The sequence below is a fragment of the Ailuropoda melanoleuca genome, chromosome 10, assembly GCF_002007445.2.
Source record: "Ailuropoda melanoleuca isolate Jingjing chromosome 10, ASM200744v2, whole genome shotgun sequence".
Classification (NCBI taxonomy): domain Eukaryota; kingdom Metazoa; phylum Chordata; class Mammalia; order Carnivora; family Ursidae; genus Ailuropoda; species Ailuropoda melanoleuca.
Window position 1 is genome coordinate 15921306 of NC_048227.1, and position 26901 is coordinate 15948206.

The following is a 26901-nucleotide window of genomic DNA, read 5'->3' on the forward strand; positions in this document are numbered from 1 at the left end:
CGGCGGCGGCGGCGGCAGCGCGAGACCCGGCCCCGCAGCGGTGGCGGCGGCGGCGCCCCCCCACCACCACCTCCCCGGCGCGCGCACCAAACACCACCGCCACCTGCGCGAGGCCCAGCGGGCACAGCGTCTACATTCGCACTTTCGCCACGGGTGCCGCCAGGAGATCCGCGGGGCCGAGGAAAGCGGCTTCCCCTCGGCCGGCGCCCTTTAAGGCTCGAGAGGTGCGGCCCAGGGAGCCTGGAGATTGGCCGCATTCCCCGGAGAGTGGGCTTCACCACGACTATCCAGCTGCTTTGGCCTGGGGTCCTTGACGAATCGGCGGCGACGGAAGCAGCGACTAATCCCTGAGGAAAAGGGGGCGGGGCGGAGGGGAGGAGGCCAGCCAGAGCTGGGGAGATTTGAGTGGCGCGTTGAATAGGCGCAGATTCGTCAGGCGGGCGGGGCGAATCGGTGGACGGGATGCGCGCTCCTTCGCTCCTCTTTCCTGCTTCTTCCTCGCGCGGGCAAAGACCTAAAAGGCTGCAGATTCGCCACAGGTCCTGGCCTCACTGTCGCCTCCCTTCACCCGCCTTGGTGGAGTCAAGAAAATAATGCCTGGTTAGCTAAGCCCCGTTCTCAGAGTTGGCCACTTTTTCTGGATCTTTCTTAGTAGTACAGCTTAGGGGATGCTCAATTCCGACCCCAGGGAAATGGCTACGGCCCAAAGCTGCTCTCGGAGTACGATGAGAATTTTCGGCCGAGTATAGAGAGGCCCAAGCAATTCTGAGGAAGAGCCGGCCTAGCGAATCTGCGGACCCTCCTGTGGGCGGGGCCAAGGCACCGCGCGCAGAGGGCGTGGCCAGGGCGTGTAAAGCCCGGCGTAGCGGGGGCGCTTCCTGTAGGACCCACCGAAACCTTGCGGGCTGGGAGGGGCGCCCGGGAGGTGGAAAAATACAACCAACAGTGGTGACTCAGGCCGTTTGCCTGGCGTTGCACATAATGACAGGAAGGTTTTCCTGTCGCTATCCCCCTTGGGCTTCTAGCTGTTTAAGGTGCCCATTTGACAGATTGGGAGACTGAGGCCTGCGGAAAGTGCCGCATTTTACCTATACTCGACCCACCATTCGTGATTAAGTCAGAGGCTGCCTCAAAGTAATGTTGTAAGACTTGTGGGGCCTAAAGGCCCTAGAACAGGTATTGTGAAAAATAAACTGGTACGTACTGGAGATGGGCTGGTCGATTCTCCAAGCATCATGGTCCCAGTGCCCGCCGTTTTCAGCTGGGGGGACCCCTAAGTTACGTGGTGCCGCCGCTCGAGGGCAGCACCAGCCCAGGCGCTGAGGTCACCGAGGCTGGGCATCCTTGTCTTTTGCAGGGACGCAGAGCATCTTGGTTTCTGGGTAACGGCACTCCCAAGAGGCGCCGCGGCTTGAGCTGAGGATGCCCTAGCTTTCAGACATTTCCACCTACGTTAGTCCCTCGCTGTGTGACCTTGGGCAAGCCACTGACCTCTCTAAACTTAAGATTCTTCCTCTGAAAAGATGTTAATTCCTGTCACGCAGGACTGTTGTAGGCGTGGGAACAGTGCAGGAAAGGCAGGCCTGGTTCATGCAAATTCACAATTCTAAGTAATAGGAAAAGAGAAAAGACGGACTTGACCGAGGTCTCACGCGGTAAGAATAGATGAGAGGATTAGAACCCCTTAAAAATTTGAAGAAAATCAGTCTAAAAAGAATTTACATGAACGCATGGGTGATAAGAGCAGATTCCTTTCTCTTGTCTCAGTGGAAAGGTATTGGCTTCTTATATCAGTCAGAGATTCCACATGCTATGGTAAAGGTAGTCCGTTTTCATTGGCTTTGGGCAAGATCCTCCGCTTTCTCAGGCTTGTTTCCTTATCTCCGAAATGCAAATGATAAAGACTTGTCTCTTGAGGTGGTTGTGAAAGTTAAATAAGATTACCTAGCTTTAAGTATGTAGTAGCAACTCAAGAAAGTTACACCAAAGAAACTTACTGTAAATCCACAGTGGAAGAGATGGAGACTCTGGGCTCAGGAACAAAAGTGCAAAAATGTTTAGCCTTGGAATAACTCAGTCTCCAAATCAGGAGCTACTGGCCCCCGTCAGCACCAGAAAGGGGTCATATCTGGAACCAGTCTTTCTCCACCCCCAGGTATACCTGCTTACACCTGGCTCTTAGGAATAAGTCACCTGGGGGCACCTGGGCAACTCGGTTAAGCATCCGCCTTTAGCTCAGGTCATGATCCCAGTCCTGGGATGGAGCCTCATGTCAGTCTCCCTGCTCAGTGGGGGGTCTGCTTTTCCCTCTCTATTTGCATTCTCTAATAAATAAAAAAATTTTTTTTTTTAAGATTTTGTTTGACAGAGAGAGACACAGCGAGAGAGGGAACCCAAGCAGGGGGAGTGGGAGAGGGAGAAGCAGGCTTCCCCCTGAACAGGGAGCCCGATGTGGGGCTTGATCCCATGACCCTGGGACCATGACCTGAGCCAAAGGCAGATGCTTAACGACTGAACCACCCAGGTGCCCCCTCTAGTAAATAAAATCTTTAAAAAAACAAAAAAAAGGTAAGTCACCTGATCCCAAGGAGGCCTCCCCTTCACCCCATTCAAAGCCACAGGGACATCTGTGAAACACATTTTATTATACAAAACAAGGTGCATCAAAAACTCAGTGTCAGAACAGCTCTGTATTCCAAGGGCTAGCGACTGGAACTTCTCCCTTAAAACCTTCTCACCCCCACAACCCTTGCTCGGGAGTCAGGTTGGGCACACAGGCCCTTAGTCTCCAAAGATCTCCAGCCCTGGTCCAGGAGAGTGAGAACCAGACATAGAAGCTTAAGTGTGGGTCTAGGGCAGTGGGGCAGGCACTTGAACCTCCAAAAATAGGGAGGCTCCTCCTAGGAAAGGCTGGACCTACGTCTGTGGTAGAACCACCCAAATCCTTCTCTACAGCAACTAAAGCAAGAATGTGGAACCCATCAAAATCTGGAGATGGGGAGAAGCTTCCCCCAAATGCCAACCATAAAGTAGATACTACAAAAATAAAGCAACGGTTGACTGCCTTCTGAGGCAGCTGGGTGGCTGTGTAACCTACTGACCTCCACACCCTGTACAAGGGTAAGTGGCTATGGGTCAGCACCAAAGGTCTGACTAGGGTCTCCCTGCCTCCCCTCTACCTACCATGATCCTTGGACTGGAGACCTTCTACTTCCCCCCTTGCTCCTCCCAGCCCGGATGTAGAGTAGACAAACCGGGACAGATTAACAGGGAGAATCCCTGGGAATGTGGAAGCTGCCCCAAGGCCCAGCCCAAAGGACCCTGAAGGCAGGAATCTGGTCTCTACCTGAGAGTGGCCACAAGAAGTGGCTCCAGGCAGGGGCAGGGCATGCGGTCTGTGGACCTGGGTCCTCTCGCAGACCGGAGGGAGGCAGTGTTTGCATCGGTGGCTACCATCAGCCTCACACGGCCTGCAGCTCCCCCTGCAGGCGACTCAGCTCCTCCAGCTCCTGCTTGTGGCGGTCGGTCTTGTGAGCCACCAAGGAGCGGTAGAAATGCAGGGCAAAGGCCACAAACACAAGCCCCACCGGTACCATGATTGCCGTGGAGGCCATGGCTGCTTGCCAGCCTGGTCCGCGGGCCCCTCCGGCCACACACGCCTGCCGAGGTGGGCAGGCCTCGGATGGCTCAGTCTGTGACGGAGTTATGGAAGGAGAGGACGGCTTGGAAGCTGGACTAAGGGAGGTGGTCAGCGGTAAGAGAGTCCCAGGCACCTGGGAGGCAGGTACCACAGGGGCTGGTGTGCCCAAGGGCGTCCCAATGGGCATAAACTTGACCCAGCCCACCAGGACAACTTCAGCGAGGAAGAGGAAGGTGCCCAAGGCAGTGGAGAAGCCCCAGGCCAGCTCCACGTAGCGGTGGAGTCGCTGGTGTGGCGACTGGTGGACAGAGTTGAGGTTGTGGATGTTGCTAACGGCTTCTATGTGGGGCAGCAGACACGTGGAGACCATGAGTGCAAAGAGGTGCACAGCTACTAGCACGGTCGTGCAGGCACTGAAGGCCACCAGCAGGCCCGGCGGGTACTCGTGGTCGCTCTCCAGCTGTACCTCCACCATGGCCACCTGCGGGGACAGAGGAGCTGGTGTGAGCGCCCACAGCCTCTCTGGCTGTAGAGGGTCGTTTTGCCTGTTGGCGTGCATCATCAGCATATCCCTAGGGCCTAGAACGGTGCCTGGCAGGAAGAAGGTGCTTAGTCTCTGTTGAGTGAATGAACCGGGCACCTTGGTAAGGCTCTGTGCTCTTCTGGCTTTGGTTTCAGCACCTGGCTATCGAGACAGCTGACACATCGGATGACACATTTCTGAAAATCTTACCTTGTTCTGGGGGTTAGAAAAGCAGATTCTGGGGATGCCTGGGTGGCTCAGTTGGCTAAGTGTCTGCCTTCAGCTCAGGTCGTGATCCCAGGGTCCTGGGATCCATACCCACTTCGGGCTCCCTGCTCAGCGGGGGTCTGCTTCTCCCTCTCCTTCCGCATACACACACACACTCTCTCTCTAATAAATAAATAAAATCTTAAAAAGGGGGGGGCACCTGGGTGGCTCAGTTGTTGAGCGTCTGCCTTCGGCTCAGGGCTTGATCCCGGAGTCCTGGGATCGAGCCCTGCATCGGGCTCCTCTGCTGGGAGCCTGCTTCTCCCTCTTATACTCCCCCTGCTTGTGTTCCCTCTTTCACTGGCTGTCTCTCTCTCTGTCAAATAAATAAATAAAATCTTTAAAAAAAAAAAAAAAAGCAGATTCCGGAGCTGGGCCCTCTGGGTTCACTCTCGGCTCTCCAAGCTGTGGAATCTTGAGCAAGTGACTTAGTTCTATGCCTCAATTTCCTCATCTGGAAAGTGGGGATCGATAATGGCACCTACTTGCCTTACAGGGTTGTTGTAAAATTAAATGAGATAATGTACACCAAGCACTAACAGTAAGTGCTAGGTGTTTGTTATTATTAGTGTTATTAACTGTTATTAATACTAGTGTTACTATTAGTGTTCTTAGCACTGTTAACAGGTTCCGGGGGCAGGACTGACTCCAGTCCTGCCCAGGGAGAACAAGGCTCTTAAGAACACTGAAGTCCAAGGCCAGAGTTTGCAAACTGGTCTACCATGAACCCAAGCCAACTTTGCGCCCATGTTTTGCTTGGCTCATACAGTGTGTTTTTTAAGGAACTAGGTTGCACTTTTAAAACTCAAGAGATTTTCTATAAATATCCCTATTTCCAGATCCTCTTGAAAATTTGGAAGATCTGGTTACGCCAGACCCACATTCCTACAGGTCAACTATCAGCTAGAGTTGAGTCATGACTGCTCCCTTTGGACAGGTCATGGGGTCTCCTGATAGCCACAGTCCCCACTCAGCCAACTTGGCGCCCATAATACCTGCCTGTCCTTTGCAAACATTTGCGTTGATGACCCTGTTCTAGGGATGTATACATTTGGATTCCAGAGCCAGACTATCTAAGTTCAAACTGCCACTTATTGCTGTGGGATCTTGGACAGGTGTCTTAACATCTCTGATCCTGTTTTCTCATCTGTAAAATGGCCACAGCAGTGGTAACTACTTCATAGAATAATAAATGTGATACACATAAAAGCTGGTACTGCATGACATGGGATACTGGGATATATTACCTGGTACTACATGACAGGGCCATACAATTTGTATAATGTTATTCTAACCCAGGTTACCCAGATACCAGAATCTGGATCTTTCCCCATGCCTGGTTCTTGCAGGAACCATTAGACTGCTCTAGGGCTGGGGGAAGAAAGAAGATACAGAGCCTGGAGGGTGGTGGTAGGAAGACAAGGCTAAGTATTTTGGGAAATTGGGCCATGGAGAGGGTTAGCGGTTTTCTACAGAGATCTGGGCCAGGTCTAGGCCTGGTTTCTCCCAGAGCCTGACCCAGCCTTGCTCTCCCCTGGCAGGACTGGGGCCAGTCCTGCCCCCAGAACCTACTCATCTGGCCTTTCGATCCTGCAGAGAAGGTCCTGGCGTTTAAGCTGTCACCCCAGCAACATGCAAGTCCAGCAGCAGGCTGGATTGTCCCCTTGGGAACAGGCTGGACCATGAGATGGATGGGGGGTGGGGACCTCCCTCAGCTAGGTCCATGAAGTCACTTCCTTCCCTCTGCAGTCCGTACAGGTGAAAGGGAGCCACCTCCCTGTCCCTAGCTGACCCCGCATCAGGAAAAGTGGGCTGGCCTATGGATCCTGGGCCCCCACATAGAAAACCATAGACCTTGGATGACCCCTAGGGATAGACTTTTCCTCTCATCATTCAAATACAGAGGCTTTGGTAAAGAACAGGGCAGAGACTAACCCAAATCACCTAGTGCTGTGACCCCGTCCATCCCATCTCCATACATTCCTATGAAGGCCCCCCTCCAGCTTGCTTTCTCCTTTCTATCATGATGGTGGAGAAACCCCAGACTAACAACAGTTCAGGGATCCAGGGGTCCTAGTTCATTCTTGGCAGAGGCAGTGGTCCATTCTGGGCCTTGGTTTCTATGCCTGCCCAATAAACGGGTAGTCCGAGCCATCTCTGATGTGTGTCTTGCTCTGATACGCTGGGATCTAGAGTTTGACAAGAATCAGCTCGTCCTGGGGCGGGTACTTGCAGGCTACAGAGGGCACACCCTCTGATCTCACAGTTTCCCACTGGCCCTCGAGCAGTTGGATGCCTGTCCAGGGTCACACAGCTGGCCACAGGCCCAGAGGAGGCAGGGTTTGTGTCTGCTGACTCTTCCTGACCCTGGGACTCCTTCAGTCCCATTTCCTACCAGGCCTCCGCCAGACCGTTAGCTGATAGCATCTTCCCGCAGCTGCAGTGTATCAGCTGAGCAATCATGGATCAGCTTCCTCATCACCTTCTTCCCCCAGCAGCTTCCTCAGGGGCATCCTCTCTGCTCAAGGCTGTCCTGGGTGACACCGGCACTCTCTGTGACTGCTAGGGACTGGTCACCTTCCTGGGGACAGGCCCGCCTTCCGTTAGGGGACCACTGCATCCAGTTTATTTTGACTCCCCCAGTCCTGTGTATATTGCCCCCCCTCCCCCCGCTCTGATTTGCCTTTGAACCTCTCATGGGAACCTGGTCATGACTCCTGCCTGGGACCATGCTCCTTCCGGACCTCTCTGCTCCACCCTTGGATATGTAGCCCCCTTAGTGATTTGTCTCCGCTCATGACACCGTTGGGGCTTTATACTCCTATGGTCCAGTTTATGCTAGGAGTCTGTTTACACACACACACACACACACACACACACACACACACACACACACACCCATAAAATGGAACAAACCTTAGGACCTTGTTTGTACTCCTTTACCTCTTAAAAACCCTTCTTTCCCTTTCCTCTGTCCCATCGCCCTCGGGCACCCGTTTGCTTCTCCCACGACCCCATGCCCCCATGGAGCCTCACCCCCACCCGGTGCGCCCCTGCCCTCCCCTCACCATGGCGAAGCCCGAGAGCAGGGCAGACGTGCGGCTGGAGGCTTTGAGCTTGGCCCGGCTGAGGTAGAGGCGGCGCCAGCTGAGCGCCCGCAGCGAGTGCTGACTGGCCCCCATGAGGTCCAGGTAGCCGCGGTGCACGAACTCTCGGTACGTGGCCGAGCCCGCGGGGCTCTCGGCCTCCGGGTTCAGAGGGGCCTGTTCTCCCGCGTCCCCCTCGCCGCCCTTCATCCTGGGGGCCGCAGCACTGGGCCGGCGGGGAACGGTTACGGGGGGCCCGAGTCGCCCCGAGGGCCCCACGAGGGCGGGTCCAGGCCGGCGGAAGGCCCCATCCCCCGGCGGGGCGAGCGGGGATGCCGGCGGCGGGCGCCCAGGAAGAGGAGCCCGGGTGGAGCGGGACAGGCGGACGTCTGCCGGGAGCCCTAGGGGCCGGAGCAAGCTAGCAGAGGCCGAAACCGGAACTGGGGCGGAGGCGGAGCCGGAGCGGCCACATGATGGGGTGGAGCCGGGTGGGGGGAGCCTGTCGGCAGAGAGCCCGAGGGACCTCGCGACCCCAGGGTACCTATCACCCAGGCGCCCGAGCCCCAGCCTGGGACTGGGAGTTCCCGAGCCCTGGACAATTCGGCACACTTGGACACCCCCTAGATGCCCAGATCTCCAAACCCCTCCCCGTAAGTAGTAAGCTGGGGGAAGGTGAACCCATCCACCTGTGGGGACCGCAGGGGGTCCGGCGTCGTCAGTTCCGAAAAGCCTGGGAGGTCCTAAGGACCCCCGGATCCATCCAAACAGCCCCCTTCTCCGGGAGGCCCCAAGGATGAGCACGCCGACTGTCCCAGCTCTTCCCCCAACCCAACGCCGAAGAGACACACAAGAACGCGGCGGCCCTGGCTGGAAGATTTTGAGTTTTATAGCAAACCGTATTGTACAGACCTGGGGCCCAGGGGCCCAGCCCGGCTGGGACCCCCATTTGCCCCCGCCGGGCTGCCTCATCCCCCTCCCCCAAGCGGCCCCATCCTCAAGCCTTTCGCGATACCCAGAACCCCTCCCCTCCGGCCTTTGGTCCGCCCCGTCCCTCCCCCCACCCTCGCACCTCCCTATTACCTGAGGTATGTGGATAGATCCCCCCTCCCCTACATGGTACAACCCGGCTCCCCGGGAGGCCTAGGCTGAGGGGCGGGACCTGGCCCCAACTCCTCCCCGGTTCAAGTAACACTTCAGTACAGATGAATGTTCAAGTATTGTGCGGGGAGGCAGGTAGGGGGCTGGGGTACCCCTCACCACTCCCCTGGGCCACGCTGAACAGCGGGTAGGCCCGCGGCCCCCACTCCTCCCAATAGCTGCCATTGTCAGTGACGTTCAAGGAGTCAGGTTTAGGGGGGGGAAGGAACTGAAATCTGGGGAGGGAGTAAGGAGAGGGGTGTGACCCCCTGAGGGGGTACTACTGCCCCCACACCTGCTCTTCGCCCCCACCCCTCACTCAGCCCTGGCTTTCCCCTGGTTCCCCGAGTCCCCCCCCATCTCTGACACGTGGATCCCCAATTGCTCCTCCGGTTTCCCTTTTTGGCCCCACCCCCACCCCCCAACTCCAAGTATCTGGTCTTTGTTCCCTGAACCCTTGGTGGTCTTTTTTTTTTTTTTTTTTTTTTTTCCCATTCTCCACCTCCCCCAGCCCCCTGGCTCCCAGTATCCTGTGCGCAGATACCCTTTCCCCAATTTCCCTCCCTCAAACTTGCACCTTACCCCCCCTCCCACCATCCCTTTGGCTCAGCACCCCCCTGTACCTCTGACCCACACCCCCCAGGGGATGGACAATGAAGCAGGTGGAAGGGAGAGGGGATGGGAAGGAGAGACCCCCAGAGATATCAGTGCAGGGGGTAGAGAGGGGGGAGGCTGGCTCGAGTCCCTGGGCAGGAATCCCAAGTCATGAGGTGGGTAACCTGGCCTCCTGGCAGGGATAAAATGAAGGCCCGAGGTCCAGGCTCCTGATGAGTCCTGGGGGAGGGTGGGGGGCACCCAACTAGCTGTCCTTGAGAAGGAGCTTCTCCTCTGGGCAGCGGAAGGGGCCGGGGGGCCCAGCGGCTGCCAGCCGGGCACAAGCTTCAGGTGAGAGCTGGCGGCAGGAGCGCAGGTCTAGGCGGCGGAGGCGAGGGCAGCGGCGGAACAGCGGGAGGCAGTGGTCCGTGAGGCGGTGGCAACCTGGGGGGGGAGGCAGTGGCAGCGGAGACCAGGACGGTGAGTATGGGGTGGGCACTGGCCCCGGGGAGCAACACACCAGCAGGATGGACAGACAGGATGCTTACCTGCAAGATTGAGGTGCACCAAGGTCTCGCGGAGGGGAGAAGTGGGGGCCGTGAGGAGGTGGACGCTGGGGTCCCCGACGTGGGCGCAGTGGCTCAGGTCCAGGGCACTCAGCTGGGGTGCATGGCGCAGCAGGAGCCGCAGGGAGGCGTCCGTCAGCTCCAGGCCCGCCAGGCGCAGCTCCGCTACCCCCTGCAGCCGCCCACGGCTCTCTGTTTGCCCTGGGCAGGCAGTTAAGAGGTCAGCACTCCTGGCCACTCCTGGGCCTGCCCCTAGGCCCCCAGACCAGCTGTCTCCACACTCCTGTTCCTCACCAGCCCCCAGACCCGCTTCCACAATAACAGAACCTCCACCTGTGTTCTCTACGTGGCTGGCTCTTCTCCCAGACACCTGCACAACCTGACCTCATCTAATCTGTCCACTGCTCACATCACCTCCTCCGTGAGACCTTCCATGATTACTCCATTTGATACAGTAACATTCCACATACTCCTACCCCTTGCCTGCCATTACTGTCCCCCCTTTTCTCACCATGTGACCTATTTTTTTTCTCTCTTCCCACTAGAATGTAAGTTTCACGAAAGCAAGAATTTTTGTCTTGTTCTTGCTCTATCCTTAGCAATTGGGATATCGGTGCTCAGTATATATTCACTCATCCGACAAATGCCTTCCCTAATGGAACTGCCACCCCAGGCTCCCCTCCTACTTCCCTCTCCTTCCATTAGTAACATCACCAGCTAGATTCCTTTCTCTCCATTCCCTGGGCACCCCCCTGGGACAACACTACTCTTGCATGAACACCTGCCCCAGTCTCCTCACCCAGTCCAGTCTCTCCTCTCCTTCCTGGCATCCAAAGAGAGCTGTGCTCAAAAACACAGTGGGGCACCATCCCTCCTCTACTAAAAACGCTGAGGGCACCTCCTTGGTTAGAACATTCCAGTTCCTATAAGGTCTCATCCCCGTCTCTGTTCCTAACTCCCCTTCCCATGCTCTGAGATTCTGCCCATGAACCACTGAACCTATGTTCAATCCTATGCCTGGCAGGTGCCCCTGAGCTTAGAGACTGCTTCTTCCCTCACCTCCAGGGAAGAACTCAAGTCCCTCATCTCTACACCCAAAACATGCGGCCTGCTTTGCTTTTATTGTATAGACCACATTCCTGCATTTTGGGTTTTGAGAAGAGCAGGGAGGGGCAGAGGGAGAGACAAAATCTTAAGCAGGTTCCACGCCCAGCAGGGAGCCCGGTTCCTTCTCAGCACCCTGAGGTCATGACCTGAGTCGAAATCAAGAGCCAAACAGTTAACCGACTGAGCCACACAGGTACCCCTATGTTTTTTAAACTAAGTGCCTATGGTACACCAGCCACCATTAATTGAGCACTCAGTGTGGGCCAGGCACCAGCTAAGGGGGCCAACTGGCAGCCTGCCCCAGGCCAGGGGCTCTTTGCATGCCCTGGAGAGCTGCCTAAAATGGTCACTGGACCCACTACTAGAGGTTAGGGAACCAAAGGAACGGCCTCAGAGTTCATTTTTCCACCAAGTTCTCCGGTAATGGGGATGCTGCTGGTCTGGACCGAGCTCTAACAACCACAGCTGTGTGATTATCAGTCCTGCTTACAGATGAAAACTCTGAGCTCAAATCATGAAAGCAATCTGTCCGCAGTCACATGACTGAAGTAAGCGGGTGCCAGACCAAACATACCACAACGCTATCTGCCTCCGAGGCACCGGCCTAGCCCATAGATAAACCAGATCCGGTATCGCAAACTCATGAAAACGAGCCTACACAAATGTGTTACGGAATCTGCATTGCGCTGAAATTTTTCTTAACGACGAATGCTACCAAAAAGATGTTTTCACAAAAAAAATTTAGATAGAGCTTTTCTTTAAAAAATTCTAAGATCTGGCACTACTGGGCTATCCCTTTCACCTGAAAAGGACTAGCTGGGAACTGGGTTGCAAGGTGCTACTCCCTAAAGTCATTCACCAAGCCCACCCCTTCTGTCACCTGCCAGGCCACCTGTGTGGACACTTGACTTGGCAAACTCTGAATTCTGCCTCGCTTTTTCCTTTGAGGGGCTGAGAGCCTGGGAAGGGGCTCCATCTACAGATGCCCTCAGTCTTGGGCCACAGCTAAAAGCCATTAGAGGGAAGCAGGGGAAAGACAGGTCACGTCTGGCTTGGGCCAGGGGAAGAGGTCTCCCTGAGGTGGCAGCATGTAAGCTGGGCTTTCAAGGATTTGAACGTGAGGAGTGAGACAAGAGCAGGCCAGGCAGAGAGCAGCAGGGACAAAAATAAGGAAATAGAACTTTAAGTTTTGCTCGACGAATGCCGCATAGAGCCAGGAAGCCAAGATAAGAAAGGTGGGTGGAGTCCCAACACTACAACAGGTCTTAAGGGCCTGGAAGGCTCATCTTTGCAAGCTCCTGAGGCCACTGGGGCCTGCCAACCAGCACTTTCTCACCTCATGGACTCCACAGTTCCCAATGCCCACCTTCACGCCCACCCAAATTGTCCTGGCTCAGTTCAACTCCAGTGAGAGTGGGCAACGGGGAAGTTCTCGGGTCTAGCTCTGCCTGTGTGTCTCGGAGCAGTCAGTCAACCCCTCTGAGCCTCTAGTGCCTTGTCCAAATAGTAAGAAGAATCCTAGATGCTTCTCTACCTCCTTCCAAGGCTGCCATGACAGGGGGCGGAGTGGGAAGAAGGGAACTGAAAAGTGCGCTGTGAAAGCAAGGCTCTGGGGTGAGCACAGCCCCTGCCCCCCCAGAGCTTAGAACTCAGGGAGAGAAAAATGGTTTTCATCAAATCACTTCACAACCATGCAGTGACAGCTGGGAGGGAACTGCTCTCAAATCTCTAAAAGAACCCTGATCTCAGTGGGGGGAAGGATCATATCATGGAGGGCTTCTAGGAGGAAGTGGCATTTATGCTGAGGCCTGAAGGATGATTAGGTGTTAATCAGACAAAGGGGGATACAGCACTCTAGACAAAGAAGACTAAGCAAAGGCCTGAGGGCTGGAGGGAACCTTGGCAAGGACACTGAAGAGGCTGAAATAATGTGGGGATGGCATAGGTCAGTGGGAGCCAGACCGTGCCAGGCTTTAGTGACAAAGTATTAGTCTTTATCCAAAGACCACTGGAGGATTATGAGAAAGTTTAGAGCACAGGGGTGACATGGACAGATCTGCCCTTTTGGATGGTTCCCCTGGCATCAGCAGGGGCCAGAGAAGCTGTTGTGAGCATCCCACCCCATCCCATCTCCTGGCTAGACAAGGAACCCCCAGGCCTCAGGGCTCCTAATCCATACCTCCGTTGTGACCGGCCTCTGCTCCCAGCATTCCCCTCTGCCAGTATGGGCCTCATACCCTACCAAAGAGCTGATTCCTGGCCCACACTCCCTGGGACTGAGTCCCTTCAGGACTCACTTCAAATAGCACCTCTTCTCACTGCTCCCCACGCCCAACCACAGCCTCAGCTGTATCACCCTGTAACCTATTTCTGATTCTCTCTCTTCTGCATTACTGGGGTTCTAGCAGGGTAGGGACTGGGGTTGAGGTCTCCAGAGCCAAGGCCGGAATATGTGTTCAATAGGAAAAGCTGTCTTCACCTGACAGGGCACCTGGGCCTGACCCAGGGTGAAGAGGTAGCTGGCCTGACTTGCGAGAGGATACCGCCACCCCGTGCAACCTTCCGAGTCAACCAGCTCCCTCTTTCTGCTCCATTCCCTCAGGAAAACCCTTATGCTTTCACCGTAGGGCAAGGGGGCACAGGGGCCAAATCTATTGCTCAGCCATACCTGTACTGGTCTGAATTTTAAAAGAATGTTAAATTAACTGCCATCATTTAAAAATCAAGGCGATTTCGCAGGAACATCCACGTGTCTGGCTCCCCTTGACGAGGGGGAGTGAGTGACGGGCCATCCTGGGCCTGCATTCTTCCATGGCCATTGTTGCCGCTCCCTTTGGAGGCGGCTCTCCAGCGCCCACCACACCCAGGGACTTCGCTCCTACCTGCCATCGGCCATGCCCCCGGCTTCTTTCTGAATTCTTATGCCATTCTCCTGTCCTATACTGTGTTTCATCACGTAACTGTCTCCCCTCGGGAGGGCAGGGGCTACCTCCCCTTCGCCCCTCTTCCCTCAAAGCTTCTATCACAGGGCCCAATGCCCAGCAGGTAAGTCAACGAATGAACCGTGGCCAAGCAAGGCCCCCTAACCAAACTCTGTGTTCTGCCCTTTCTTCAAATCTCTTAATATCCAGCATGAGTCGGAAGAGATCTGGAGGCCTCATGCCTCCCCCCTTCCCCCTGCCCAACCCATTCTACACATGAGCCAAAAGACGCCACACCTGGTTTGGTGTCTGGTGGAGGCAAGAGCAGCTCGCGGAGCTGGGAGTCTTTAACATCCTCAATCCAGCGGAGGTCCAGGAGCCGCAGGGCCGGCAGTGGGGCTGAGCCCAGGGCAGAGACAGAGAGCCAGGAGCAGCCGGAGAGCACCAGCTCCTGCAGGCCTGGGCGGGGGACGTCAGGAAGTTGGTGCTCCATCCCAGGACTGTCTCCCTCTTCACCCTGGCCTACCTCGCCATCCCGCCCTACCTTGCAGACGGTTCAGAAGCCACATGAGCTGCTTCTTGGAGACACCTGTCCAGCTGAGGTCCAGGGCTCGGGGCTGGCGACGAACCACACCACTGAGCATGGGTGGGGTCAGTGACTTTCGCCGGCTCAGGTCCATTCGAGGCCACAGACGCTTGTCATAGCACCTAAGAGCCACAAGAGGGAGACAGAGCCCTCAGCTCTTAGGGAACCTGAGAAACTCCCTACTTCAGAGCTCATTCGCCACAGCTCCTGTCCTGGCCCACAAAGACAGCAGGGGTGGCAGGAAGTACCCCAGCCTCAGGCCAAGAGCCCTGGGTTTGGGGCGCAGTTTTATCGCTAACTGGATGCGAGACCCCAGGCAGGTCCATCCCTCTCCCTGAGCCTCAGACGCTCCACTTGTAAAACGATAATGATCCCGACTCAGCCTGCCCCACAAGGCTCCCGTGAGATCAAATGAGGTCATTACAGTTTGTAGACCTTACAGCTTATAAAGCATTCTGCTAAAGACAAAAGCACCCGACACATTGTATTTGATGTAACACCAAAGGGATCTGTCAGCAGCCCCCACCACCCCCACCTTGTGCTTCTGGAGTTCTCCCTGGCTAAGTTATGGTGACTCGTGGGAACATCTCATCTCCTCTCTTCATCTCCGCCTTTGAGCCACATCTGCCCCATTCTGATGGCCAGCTGCCCAAGGCTCGACTCATGGCCCTGTTACCTCCTGTCTCGGATTACTGCGTCCCTCGACTAGAATGCAGGCCCTACCAGGGCAGGACGGCATTTCCCCTTCGGTAGTGCCAGCACCCAGCACTGTGCCAGGGGTTATCTGTTGCACATCCGTTGCATGAATGAATGGTGTGAGGCCGGCGTGAAGTCCCTGAAGCTTCCACCGAGCACTGCCCCACAGCACATGTCATCTACAGCTTTCCGTTTATCCGCTTGGTGTTTATGGAAGGCATGGTGGGGCCCAGGAATCAAAGTTTCAAAGGCGAATGAGGCCTACATAGAAGTCAGACAGCTTTCCTGATCCCTGACAGCCCTGATGGGTCCAACATGCAGTGAACCAGAGAAGGGCTTCCCAAATGTATTTTACCAAGGAACCCTTCCCCTCCTCTCCCAAGGTCATCTGTGAACATTTCGTGGCACACCACAAAGTTCCTCGAGACTCAGTCTGAAAACTCTCTTCCAGTTCTCAAAAACATGTCAGGAAATTCCCACTGGGCTAGACGGACGGGGTCAGAGGCAGTGGGGGTGGGGAAGGCCCAGGAAGCTGTGTCTCCCCTCCCTCCCACCCCCCATTCTGAGGGCTTGCCCTTCCAGAAGCCCTGGGCTGGAGCAGCAGTTACCAACTCCAGTTAGTTGTTAGCCCCTTCTCTCAGAACATGAATTTATCTTCCAATCCATCCCCTCCTTGCACTTAAAACCAGTATTGCTTCACATAAAAATGTTAACCTTAGAAATACGTACAATAAAAACCACGGGGGGCTGTTAAACCCTGGGCAGGCATCGCTGTGGCTTTAGGCTACTACCTGAAGACTATTTTTGTTCAACAGGGAGATAAGTATTAGAGAAGTGTTAAAGACACAATAGCACCCAATGGAGAGACTTCCTTTTCAAAACTAATAGAAGGATTAAGCCATGGTTTTGTGCCACTTGAAGCTACCAGGGGTTCTCCGCAGAGCCCCGTCTGACATTTGAGGGAATTACTGGGGGCACACACACTACAGCTACAGTCCAAACACCTCCACTTCTCGGTCCCACCTACCGCTCCCCCCACCCCATTCTAGCCTCTCCCTCTCCTGGTTCCTTCCACTCAACCAATAACCACTCACAAATCTTTCCAATGATAAAACAAAAAAGGAAAAAACCCAACCTACCCTCAACACAGCTTCTGCCCCTTTTCTCTTTCCACTCGGTGAAATCCTGCCCACTCCCACCCGGTCCTGAGCCTCAGCTCCACTGCCACAATCACCCAGAAGCCCTTGTATCTTCCATGGCTAGAAAGGAACCCTTTCCCCTGGGGGCACACACTGGCCCCCACCTGCTTCTGTATCGTACTCCACAACAGCCACACCAAACCACCTGCCCGCCGATAGACATACAATGCTGCCTGGTGCCAACATATACTGGTACATGTTGTGCTTCTGCCCGAAACGCCAACCAACCCAGAGCTTTCAACGCTCAGCCCCAGTGTCTCCTCTTCCAGGAAGTCTCCCATGACTTTTCTTGGCTTGAACTAATTGGTTCCTTTGCCCTCGAATGACCAGGACACTGGGTTTAAACCTTAGCGTGGCAGCCAACAATCGCTCAGGGCCCTACAGATCCTAAGTGTCCAACCTCTGCTGGGCTGTCAGGAAATGGGGAAAACACAGCCGGTCCACGGTAACTGAAGCAGCAAGGGATATAGTAAGAGTCAGTGAGAGCACTGGACAGGGAGCCTCCCAAAAGGGTAGATGTTCCAGATGGGGAAGCACCAGCATCCAGGCCTGGGACAGAGAGAAAACAGAACACTCGGGGAAACTCAGGCAGCAGGAACAAAGGGCAAGCCATCATCTCCCCTAATTAATGAGGAAGATGGGGATGACGACGACATCAATACCTAGTGTTCATCAAGGGTTTACTATGTGCCTGGTACTGGTCTGTGCATTACGCAGTTAACTCACAACAGCCCTAGGAAGTAAATACTGTTACTACAACCTCCTTTTTAGAGTTAAGGAAAATGAGGCCCAGAGAGGTTGAGAAACTTGCTCAAGGTCCCACAGCCACTAAGTGGCAGCAGAGCCAGGCTTTACCCCAAGCCGGTCTGGACTGAAAGCCTGAGCCGTATCTGAGGAAGAGGCAGGGGGAGACGCTGCAGAGGTGGGCACGCCGCACCGAGGTAGACCGCAGTGCCAGGCGGGACTGTTGTTTAGTGCAGTCACTGAGGGACCGTACATGTGCAAACATCCAACAGGGCTGTGGGAGTTCACTATGAGGGCAGCAGGGAACCATGGATGGGTCCTTTCTAAGCTACGGAACGACGCTAAGTTGAGGGACAGGAAGAATTGTTAAGGGGCACGGCCTGCCCTCCTCCAGGGGCATCAGGGCTTGATGTCCAAGTTCCCTAACCCAGTTTACTTTTCCCTAGACTCCAGCCGCCCTGACAGAGCCAGCCCCCTATTAAGCCCACCTCCCGAATCTGAAATTCTGGTCCTAACCCTCTGTCTTGCAGAGGCCCTTTGGGGATGCAGAGGCACCAGCCCCAGTGGTGTCTGGCAGGAACTCACGACCTCCTGGGCTCCCTGATGCCACCACTGTCCTATCCACCCATCTCCAGGCCTTTATTCCCAGCCCCAACCGTCCTTGACCTCGGGGTCCAGTCCCTTCCTTGCCAGCCTCTCTGCCCATGTCCTCCAAAGTTCCAACCCTCTTTTTGGCACCTCAACAACTCCGCCATGCTTCCTCCGCCTGCTCCCCTCCCCTCACTCTTGGTACATTCACTTTGCCTCCCGGTTCCAAGAGGAGATAAAAGCCACCAGACAGGAAAACCTGCAACTTCCTGCTCTCCCACCTACAAATTTCTCTCCGTCTCCACCCTCACTACCTCTTTCCACACACCATCCTGATTTCCTCACTTCCTTCCTTCCTTCCTTCCTTCCATCCATCCATCCATCCATCCATCCAGTATTGTCTTAGAATCTACTGTATGCCGGGCGCCATCTTAGAAACTAGGGACACAGCAACGAACAGACCAAGTCCCTGCCTTGGAGCTGATGTCTTCAACCCCACGTGACCTGGCTTTGGTCCCTACTCCCATGTAGCACAGCCAAGGACACCAGGCCTCATGTAGCAAATCCAGCTGCCACTTCTGGTCCTTGGTCTCCCGCGACCTCTTGCCAACATCCTACACTATTCACTCCTTCCTCAATCTCTCTCCTGCAGGACACTTCCACCATCTCCTCATGTCTCTGGCTGCTCTAACTCACAGATCCTGACATTCTGTCTTCTGCCCTCCTTCTGGAAGCTGCTACCTGTAGGGGGAAAACTTCCAAACCTGGATCTTCCGAGCGTGGACCTGTATATCCATCTGCTGTCCTGCCAGCTCCTGACTGGCCCACAGGCCTTTTGGACCAAACGTGTCCCATCCGAGCACTTCGCTCTCCCGGCACCTGCCCCACCTCTGGTAGTCCCGACCCTGGGGAGCGGCACTGCCGCCCTCCCCGGCTTGTGGGCCAGAAACTCAGCCGAAGAGTCGTCACCCTAGGCTCTCACTGCCATTTAGTTATCACACACAAGGCCTTCTGCTTCTTAAAAAATTCTCAGCTCAAGTCCCTCCTCTCGACCCCTCCCACCCCTACTTCAGTGCCTAGGCCTGACAGAGCCGCCTGACTGGTCCCACCATACCTCTGCTCCGCCCTACCCTTGTCCTGATCAAAACCCACCATTTTTTTGAGTGTCTAGTACCTTTCAGGTACTGTGCTAAGGGCTTGGCAAGAACGTCACTGAATCCCCACAAGGTATCAGTATGAACCCCAGACTACAGATAAGAAAACAGGCCTTTTTAAGGTATAGCTCCACCCACGGCCAAACACTCAGGCAGGACAGCAGTCACAGCCAATGACACCCATGGGTGGCGGACTCCAGGGCCCAAGCTGGAAATCCCTGTGCCGTCCAGCCTCTCTGCTCTGTCCACTTCCGGTCACAAGTTTCTCCTTGTAGAAATGAAGTCCTCTTCGGGCCTGGACCCCATGTGCCAAGCACAGAGCTGGCCTTGAGAAGGCCTCGGCAAACATATCCTCAATCACTAGGTACGTGGGGGGGGGGTGGTGATCCCCAGCAGCTGCTCTCTTTGCTTCTATGTTGCAGGCTGACTGGAAGCTCTTCAAGGGCCCAGGCCCATGTTCTGAGGATACAAAGTCTGTGCAGTATTTGTAACTGAGTGAATAATACTGGCTATAGTTAGGGCACTGAGGAGTTTCTATCTCCTGGGTACTGTCCTCGGTTCTTTATGTCTATTAGCTCCCAAAAACGCTACGAAGTAAACACTTTGGTTCTCCTGGCTTACCAGATGAAGAAGAAACTGAGGCACAGAGAAGTTAAGAAACGAGCCCAGCGGCCGTCAGCTTATCACGGGAAGAGTAAGACTCAACCACAAGCAACCTGTCTCCGGAGCCTGCACTCCCACCCTCTCAGCTCTCCAGCCTCCCCAGAGACCACAGGTGTCAACCAGTGCCCCAGAGTCCCAGGGAAAAGGAGGGGTGCCCGAGTCCGGCCACCAGCTTGCGCTGTGACTTCAGGGGTCCCTCATTCTCCCACAGTGCTGCGATTGCAAGGAACAAGTCAGCCCACAGTTTGCCACGTGCCCACCAGGATGCCCGCTAAGCAGTAAGGCCTGGGAATGAGGCTGAAAGTACTCAGTTAATGAAAATCTTCGTGGGCACCTCCACTGCCCCCGGCCCACGCTGGGAACGTGCAGATAAAACAGACACAGTGTCCGCCCCACTCTACCCAGCGATGTGAACTTGACCGTGAATAAAGGAGTGAAGGCTTGTCAATGTGCGGAAGGCCTCCGTGTGCTCTGCGAGGGGAACAGGGTGCTGTGGGAGTCTGAGGGGACTGGGGGAGGATTCTGTCGGGGGCAGGAGTGAAGAGGAAGACCAGGAGCTCGGGAAGATGACCGACATTTCTGAATAGACAAGGCTCAGGAAGCAGTGGGGAGATGCGGGGGGTGGGGAGGGTAGGACAGGCAGAGGGAGCTGGGGGCGGCTCTGGGGCATGAAGCAGGGCCAAGGGGAGTCAGGAGGCTGAAGTATGACTGCCTCGGAGAGAGCAGGGGCCACCCCTTACGTGTAAATGGGACCTCTAGTGAGACTGTCCTCAGAAAAAGGACCGCGCATAGCAAATCGGGGGATGCACTACAGCACGTAGCACTCTGCTTGCTGCATAAACACTCGTGAATGATGGTTATTAGGAGAAAAGATTCTGGAGCCATGGGGCCTGGGTTCAAATTCCTGGTCCTACTACCTCCTCTCCACACCCCTGACCTCAGCTTCATCTGTAAAAGGAAATAATATGGTACCCACTCTCACAGAGTTGTTATGAGAGTTAAATGAGCTCTAACAATGGCAAGGAGCTTGCACGCAGCAGATATGGAAGTTACCAGACTAGAAAACGTATGTACTGCAGGAGTATTATCAAGCTAAGAGCAGGACCCAGAGAGGTCACAACCTGCTGCTGCAGGTCATACGGCAAGTGAGAACCCAGGCCCATCCAGGCCACTCACCAGCGGCTCCAAGTCCTGCAGACTCGCATGCAAATGCACAGCTCTCGGGGCCCGAGGTGCTGGAAGACACGAAGCCAGGCGGCACGGGGCAGGGGGTGGTCGGATCCAGCAGCCAAAGGCAGCGTGTCGGGCTCAGGGCTTCGAGGTGGGGGCCGCACCACATGCCTCTCCAGCTGTGGGGGCCGGGGCGGTGGGGCGGGGCCCAGGGGCCAGCTGAGGAGGGGCCCCCCACTGCCAGGGCGCACAGCCCGCCGCCCCCCGCGGTTCTCCTTCTCGCCCGAGCTGCCCCGGGCTGGCCGTCGCCCATTCCGGGCCTCGCCAGGGGCCTCATCCTCACTCAGCGATGTGCCTGAAGAGTCAGAGTCGGAATCTGAGTCCGAGGACGACGAGGAGGTGTCAGGCACCCGCTCCAGCAGCTGGCACATGCGCTTGAAACGCTCCAGCTTCTCCCTCTGCGGCGACGGGGATGGTGCTGCCGGGCCCTCGGCCGAGGCCAAAGGCGGCTTTGGTTTCTGCAAGGAGACGGGGGGAGGCTGTTCTAGGGCCTGACGTGCACTTTCCCACCTCCCTGCCCTGAGGACTCAGCAGGGCATGAGCAGCCCCAGAGACGGTCCTGAGTTCCAGCCATGGCTCTGCCCCTGAACGATGTGAGGCCTCAGCCACATCAGGTCCCTCTCTGGACCTCAGTCTCCTTATCTGTCACGTGAAGGCACTGATTCAGAAAATTAGAAGCCTCATGGGTTTCAATAGCTTATGAGTTTCCAAAGCCAATGCAATATGGAGAAAGGTTAGAGATGTCGTTTTGAGTATCGGCTTGGCTACCAACTCTCTAACTCTCTGTGTGACCTTGGGAAGCCCCGGCCTCATCAGCTACAACACGAAACGCTGGATTAGATGATTCCAAGTGTCTATTCAACGATGTGAGAGGGACAGAGCACCTCATACTCACGGACTCACATCCTCACAGTGGTCCAACGGAGTGGCAACCTGGGCCACTTTTCTTACACTCGAGGAAACTGAGGCTCAGAGAGACGAAGTGACTTGCCCGAGGTTACAGACTGACAAATGGCAGAAGCAGGATTTGAACACAGTCAGGCCGACCCTTACATTCATGTGTCAGTGCAAAGTGACATCTGAATTCTAGCTTTGTGGTGTGACCTTGGGCAAGTCTTTCAACCTCTCTGGGCCTCATCTTCCTCAAATCTAAGTACATATCACAGTTCACAAATCTCATTTACTTTCATTAGATGTAAACAGTTCTGTGGGATGGGTGGATAAGGTAGGTAGTATCATCTCCTTCACAGATGAGGAACCGAGGCTCAGAGCAGCTGACAAGTTGCCAAGACCACACAGGGAGTCAGTGGGCAGGGATTTGAACTCAGTTCTTTTCCCTTTAAGGTTTGGAAAGATGACGCAAATGGGTCAGATGACACCCCAAGGGTTCCTGGAAAGTCCTGTGGCCTGGCCCCAACCCACCTCTCCCCCTCCACTCTTCCCAGGGGTCCAGATGCCCATTGTGGCCAAATGGGGCAGGGGCAGGACAAGGTGAGCAGGAAGGGACAGATCTCTGTCTCCAGGGTGGAGGGTGGGGCAAGGAAAGGTGGGAGGGGGAGGGAGGAGGTCCCCGGCACACCTCCCAGTTCTCGGGAGGGAGCCCAGGGTGGCAGGACGAGAAAGCCTGGCTTGGATTCAGAACCCTGGGGGGCAGAAGGCCGGGGCCGCCTGGGTCCGATCCTCGGAGGAGGCAGGCATCTCCACCCACCTTCTTCAGGTGCCTCTCTCGGCCTCCTTTCACCTACCAGAGCAAGAGGGAAATACGGGGAAAGGGAGAGACCCCATTAGCCCCTCATTGTCCACAGAACTAAGATCCATGCTCGATTCTTAGACTACAAATCCCAGAAGCCCCCATCTCAGGAAGAACTCTGAGCATGCTCACCTTCCAACCAGTGTCTTGGCTCACTGAGCATGCTCTCCTCTTCTCTTTCTTCCCCCTCAGGCCCTTTCCAGCCCCTCCTTCCTCCTCTGTAGCAGCTAATTTGAGCCCGCTCTCTCCCTCCTACCTGAAGCTCCCAAAGCTTCCCTGCCTAGTGCCACTTGCCGCTCACCTGCACCTCTCTTCCCCACCGAGCATGCTCCACCCTCCCCCGCCCAACATTTCCTGAACTACATCCCCCAACAACCCCTTGGGGAACCCACAGAGCGCAGCCTCCCAGGCCCACCCTCCCCCAAAAGGAACTAGACTACCGCTCCCAGAATCCCTTGGGCTGGACTTAATGAGCATGCTCCCTGGCTCACCTTTTTCCTTGGGGTGGGGGGCTCATTCCCTGCCTCCCTCTCCTTTCTTTTGGGGGGCCCAGGCACGTCCTCTGGGGGGGGCCCAGCAGGTAAGGGGCCCTTGCGCCTGGGTGGAGGTGGTGGAAGCGGCGGCTCCTCCGTCAGCTTCCATCCACTCCCCAGGCTGGCGCCCTCCTCGCCGTTGTCAGCCCTGCGGCGGCCTGGTCCCTCACCTGTATCCTGGGGAGATGGAAGCTGGGGTTGAGGTTCTCTCCAGCTCCCCAACCCACTGTCTACGCAGAACCCAGCACCCAGCCCAGCCCCTACCCCTACCTTGCTGGTCCGGCCTTCCTGGGTGCAGCGAGGGCACTCCCAGCAGTTAGGGATCTCCGCATTGATGACACCCTCAGCCTTCCCCATCTGTAGGCAGAGGGCAGGGAGTGGATGTAGAGTGCCAGTAAACCCAGAGGCGGCGCTCCCCAGGGCCATCACTTTCAGACTCCAGGGCCCCCAGGGCCATCACCTTCAGGCAGCCAGGGTGGACGATCTCATTGCAGATTGTACACTCCATGAGGCTCAAACCAAATTTCTCTTCCTCTCCCTCTACTGTGTCCTCCTTCCCAGCCTCCCCACACAAGAGGCACACAGCTGTGTGTGGGAGCACGGGCTGTTGGGGAAGAGGGAGTATTAGGGACCCCGGAAGCAAGCGACAGGGGTAAGACCCTTCCTTCTGGGGAGCCTGGCCGGCTGCTGGATGAGCTTCAGAACCCATGGGTCAAACTAGGTCAAATCTTGAATTTGTTCCTTTTTGGCAGTATGACCTTGAGCAGGTGATTTAATCTCCTTATGTCTGTTTCTCCATCTGTAAAATGGGGCTAGGCATTTTTCCTTTGCAGGACCTCTGGAAGAATGAGATCATGCAGGGAGGCACTGGATACATAGTTGTTATCACCGCTGCAAATGTTTCAACTGGAGTCAGGGTCTGTGTGCATGACCCTGAAACTGGAGCTGGCTTTGGGCAAGGACAGAAATCATAGCAAGTATGACAATACTGTTGAAAGACAGAGCTGCAGGGGATGCGGCTGCGGCTTGGGATGATTCTGAGTTTGCACAATGGGCAGCCCAAGGGTTGCTCTGGACCCTACAATGAATCAGGTTTTGGCAAAACTCCTGGGAACGCTAAAGGCAACTGGCTGGTCCTAGGCGAGAGCAGCCCTCAGACAACTTGACTTTGGGTGGGGGGCAGGGTAATACAGAGTCATTTGAGGGATGCTGAAGGCTGGGAGACAGGCCCAAGAAAAAAGGAGGCAGGGAAAGGAGGAATGGGAAAGTGAGGCAAGGGTTGGGGGACAAAGAAAGACAAAAGGGGGGCTGTAGGGTAAAAAGGCAACAGAGGGGCTAGAGGAAAAAGGAGGTGGTGGTCCTCCAGGAGGGGGTGCAGGATGCCCCTGGCTCCTCAAGGCTGCTGGAGAAGGGCCACGTTCTCCCCCTGGGGGAGCTCAAAGAAAGAAACTCACGTTCTCGATACCTACTGTGTGCTGGGCACACTCACATCCATGCTATTGCTTAATCTTTACGACTCAGCAAAGGAAATGTTTCACAGGAAAGGTACGTTGAGGTTTAAAGTGTTTGTTCAAGGTCACACAAAGGGTAAGCCTGGCTTCCACCCCGAGACCACTCTGGCAGGTGAGGAAGAGGCCAGAGAAGGCTAAGACCTATTCGCTTGGGGCAGCTCTGGGAGTGGGCCCCTGTGCACGGATTCCTCTAGGGAGGGGTCCAAGTGCGGCTGAGCTCCCTAAAAGTCTGTGCCCCTGAAGCCGGAAAAGCATGAAGATAAGCACGGGGTCAGATTATTCGGGGTGCCCTATCATTGCCCCCAGCTTGGAACTGGCAACAAAAATGGGCCTGGTGGACGTTTGAACAAAACAGTGAATGAACGCGTGAACGAACAGCAACTCTACAGTGTATCCTAGGAAGCAGTCACCCCAGAAAGGCGCTTGGGCCAGCTGGGGAAGGCCACCCAAAGCCCCAGGGGTGTCGGATGCGCTGGGGGCAGAACTCACGGCAGTGCACTGCCGGAGCAGGCACGACTGCTTCATGCGCCCGGGCCCCCCGAACTTCTTCATGTCTCGGCAGAAGTGGCAGTCCCCGCACTCAGTTCGCACACAGGCCCGGCAGCGGCGGCAGCGGGTTCGGCGTCGGCGCGCTCCGGCCCCCGGCCCCCGGCTGCTCGACGACATTGGGGGCGTCAGCAACGCCGAGGGCTGTGGGTGAATGGAGGCAGGGTCAGGTGGGCCCACTGAGGCCCTGGCTTGGGAAACTCCTGGCAGCTCCCCCATTCCTAGGCAGCCAGAGCTTGCTCTCCAACCCCGGGAGACAAGGAACAAGGACATCGTCCCTCCCGGGTTGGAAGTGGGGTGGGGGGCACCACTCCTTCTACTCAAGGCCTCTCTCTCCAAAGGGCTCACCTGGCTCCTCTACGAGTCTGAGAACTGGCTTCCTGACCTCACTCCTCTTTCCTGTAACACTTCCTCAGCACCCCCTTGCCTAGGCCGGGGAGGAGGAAGGGACTGGGGCCTCTGCACTGACACCCCCACACCAAAGCTCCTTGGAAAGCCAGGGCTCCTTGCTTGTGGAGTTAGAGAGACCCCAACTCTTCCCCTGGTATCCAAACGTACTACACGCCACGCATTCCCCAAACTACAATTCCCCAGACTTACCTCCAAGATACCCACAAATTCCTGGGTAGAAGCTCTAGACCTTTCTTCCTCCCTCCTTTCTCTCACACACAACTACCACCAATCTCTCTTGCCCCAAAACCTATACGTTGTCAACAGATCCAATGGGATGCTTGCCCTCCCCCATCCCCAGGGCTCTGAGACACCCCCCCCATGCTGCTTCAGAGCCCCTCCTCTGCCCAACATCTCAACTGCTCTGCTCCCCACAGAGCTCCCTCTGTCCCAAGACACCCTCCTCTTGGATCTCTCAGGTCAGCCTGGGCAATCTCCCAGATTCCCTGGGATTCTAGAATCCACCCTGACATCTCCACAGAACTCAGGATGGCCTCAGTCCTACATGTCTTCTCCCCCACCCCCAAGCTTCCTAGGCTACTTTCCATCCCTGATTGTCTAGAATCCCTTGGGCTCCCCTTCCCATGGAAACCAGATCCTCCAAGATCCCATACAGACTCAGCAGGCCTGGAGGGGTCTCTTCGTGGCCAGAGTCTTACCCTAGCTTCCCCCTTTCCAGGGACTTCCAGACCCATCCATGGGGGGAAGGGGCCCTCCAGCGCTCCAGGGGAGGGGCCTGGAGGGCGGCGACTGCAGGCGAGGATGGGGGTCTGCAAGGGGAAGCAGGGTCTAGGAAGGAAGGCCAGTTCCCCAGGGTTGAGAGGTAACAGGAAGGAGGGCTGGAGATGAGGAGTTTGGAGCAAAGAGAGGGCGAGGCTGGGGGCGGGGAAGGTAGAGAGAGGCCGGGCTCAGGATGAATGGGAGTGGGAGCTGCCCAGGTCTGGGGGTGAGGAGGAGCCGCATGAACCCACCTCACACGTGTCCCGGGAGCCATCTCTCCCTTCTCGGCAGCTCCCGGCGGGTCGGCGGCCATCGGCGGCGGGGGGGCCGGGCGGCGCGGGGCGCGGAACGCTCAGAACGCCGGGGTCCACGGCCCCCCGAGGGCGCTCGGCCCCTCCCTCCGGCGGAGGCCGGGACCGGCGAGTGGATATGGGGGGCGCCGGGGGCGAGGCCCTCCCACGGGCTGCGGCGCGGCCCTTCCAGGGGGAGGTCCTGCTCTGGGGGGCTCAGTCCCTCAGCCCCCCCAGGCCAACGGGGGCTCCTCGGGCGCAGGGTGCTCAGCTTCTGCCCGGGCCCCACTCAGTCCGGGGTCCGAGTCACAGCTCCCCTCCCCCCACCCCGCCTCTCCCCCGCGCCCCCCGCCCTTTAACTGGCCTCTTCCCCGCCCCCCCCGCCCAGGGGGCCACGGCC

The 26901-nt window shown here is 56.3% G+C and overlaps 2 protein-coding genes and 1 long non-coding RNA gene across 11 annotated transcripts; 1 reads left to right on the plus strand and 2 right to left on the minus strand.

Annotated features, from left to right (window-relative positions):
* Nucleotides 1-2626: 2626 nt before the first annotated feature.
* ORAI3 (ORAI calcium release-activated calcium modulator 3) lies at nt 2627-8539 on the minus strand. Its single transcript, XM_002924758.4, has 2 exons — nt 7499-8539; nt 2627-4121 (listed from the first exon to the last, which is right to left on the minus strand). The coding sequence occupies exons 1-2, from the start codon at nt 8483-8485 to the stop codon at nt 3462-3464; spliced, it is 1647 nt and encodes a 548-aa protein (XP_002924804.4). The 5' UTR covers nt 8486-8539; the 3' UTR covers nt 2627-3461.
* Nucleotides 8029-19924, plus strand: LOC109490484. The gene is made up of 2 exons (XR_004628400.1): nt 8029-8166; nt 19433-19924. It is a non-coding gene; the product is annotated as an uncharacterized LOC109490484 (long non-coding RNA).
* FBXL19 (F-box and leucine rich repeat protein 19) lies at nt 9155-26856 on the minus strand. 9 transcript variants are annotated; one of them, XM_034670093.1, is made up of 11 exons: nt 26463-26856; nt 24985-25185; nt 23445-23588; nt 23255-23341; nt 22943-23176; nt 22281-22442; nt 20648-21159; nt 14386-14549; nt 14139-14300; nt 9796-10014; nt 9155-9691 (listed from the first exon to the last, which is right to left on the minus strand). In XM_034670093.1, exons 2-11 carry the CDS (start codon nt 25159-25161, stop codon nt 9513-9515), a joined length of 2040 nt encoding a protein of 679 aa, XP_034525984.1. In that variant the 5' UTR covers nt 25162-25185; nt 26463-26856; the 3' UTR covers nt 9155-9512. The 9 variants fall into 9 exon arrangements, with proteins under 9 accessions (XP_034525984.1, XP_034525989.1, XP_034525985.1 ...); XM_034670098.1 differs by having other exon boundaries at nt 22943-23161; nt 26463-26715; XM_034670094.1 differs by having other exon boundaries at nt 9156-9691; nt 22410-22442.
* Nucleotides 26857-26901: the final 45 nt, after the last annotated feature.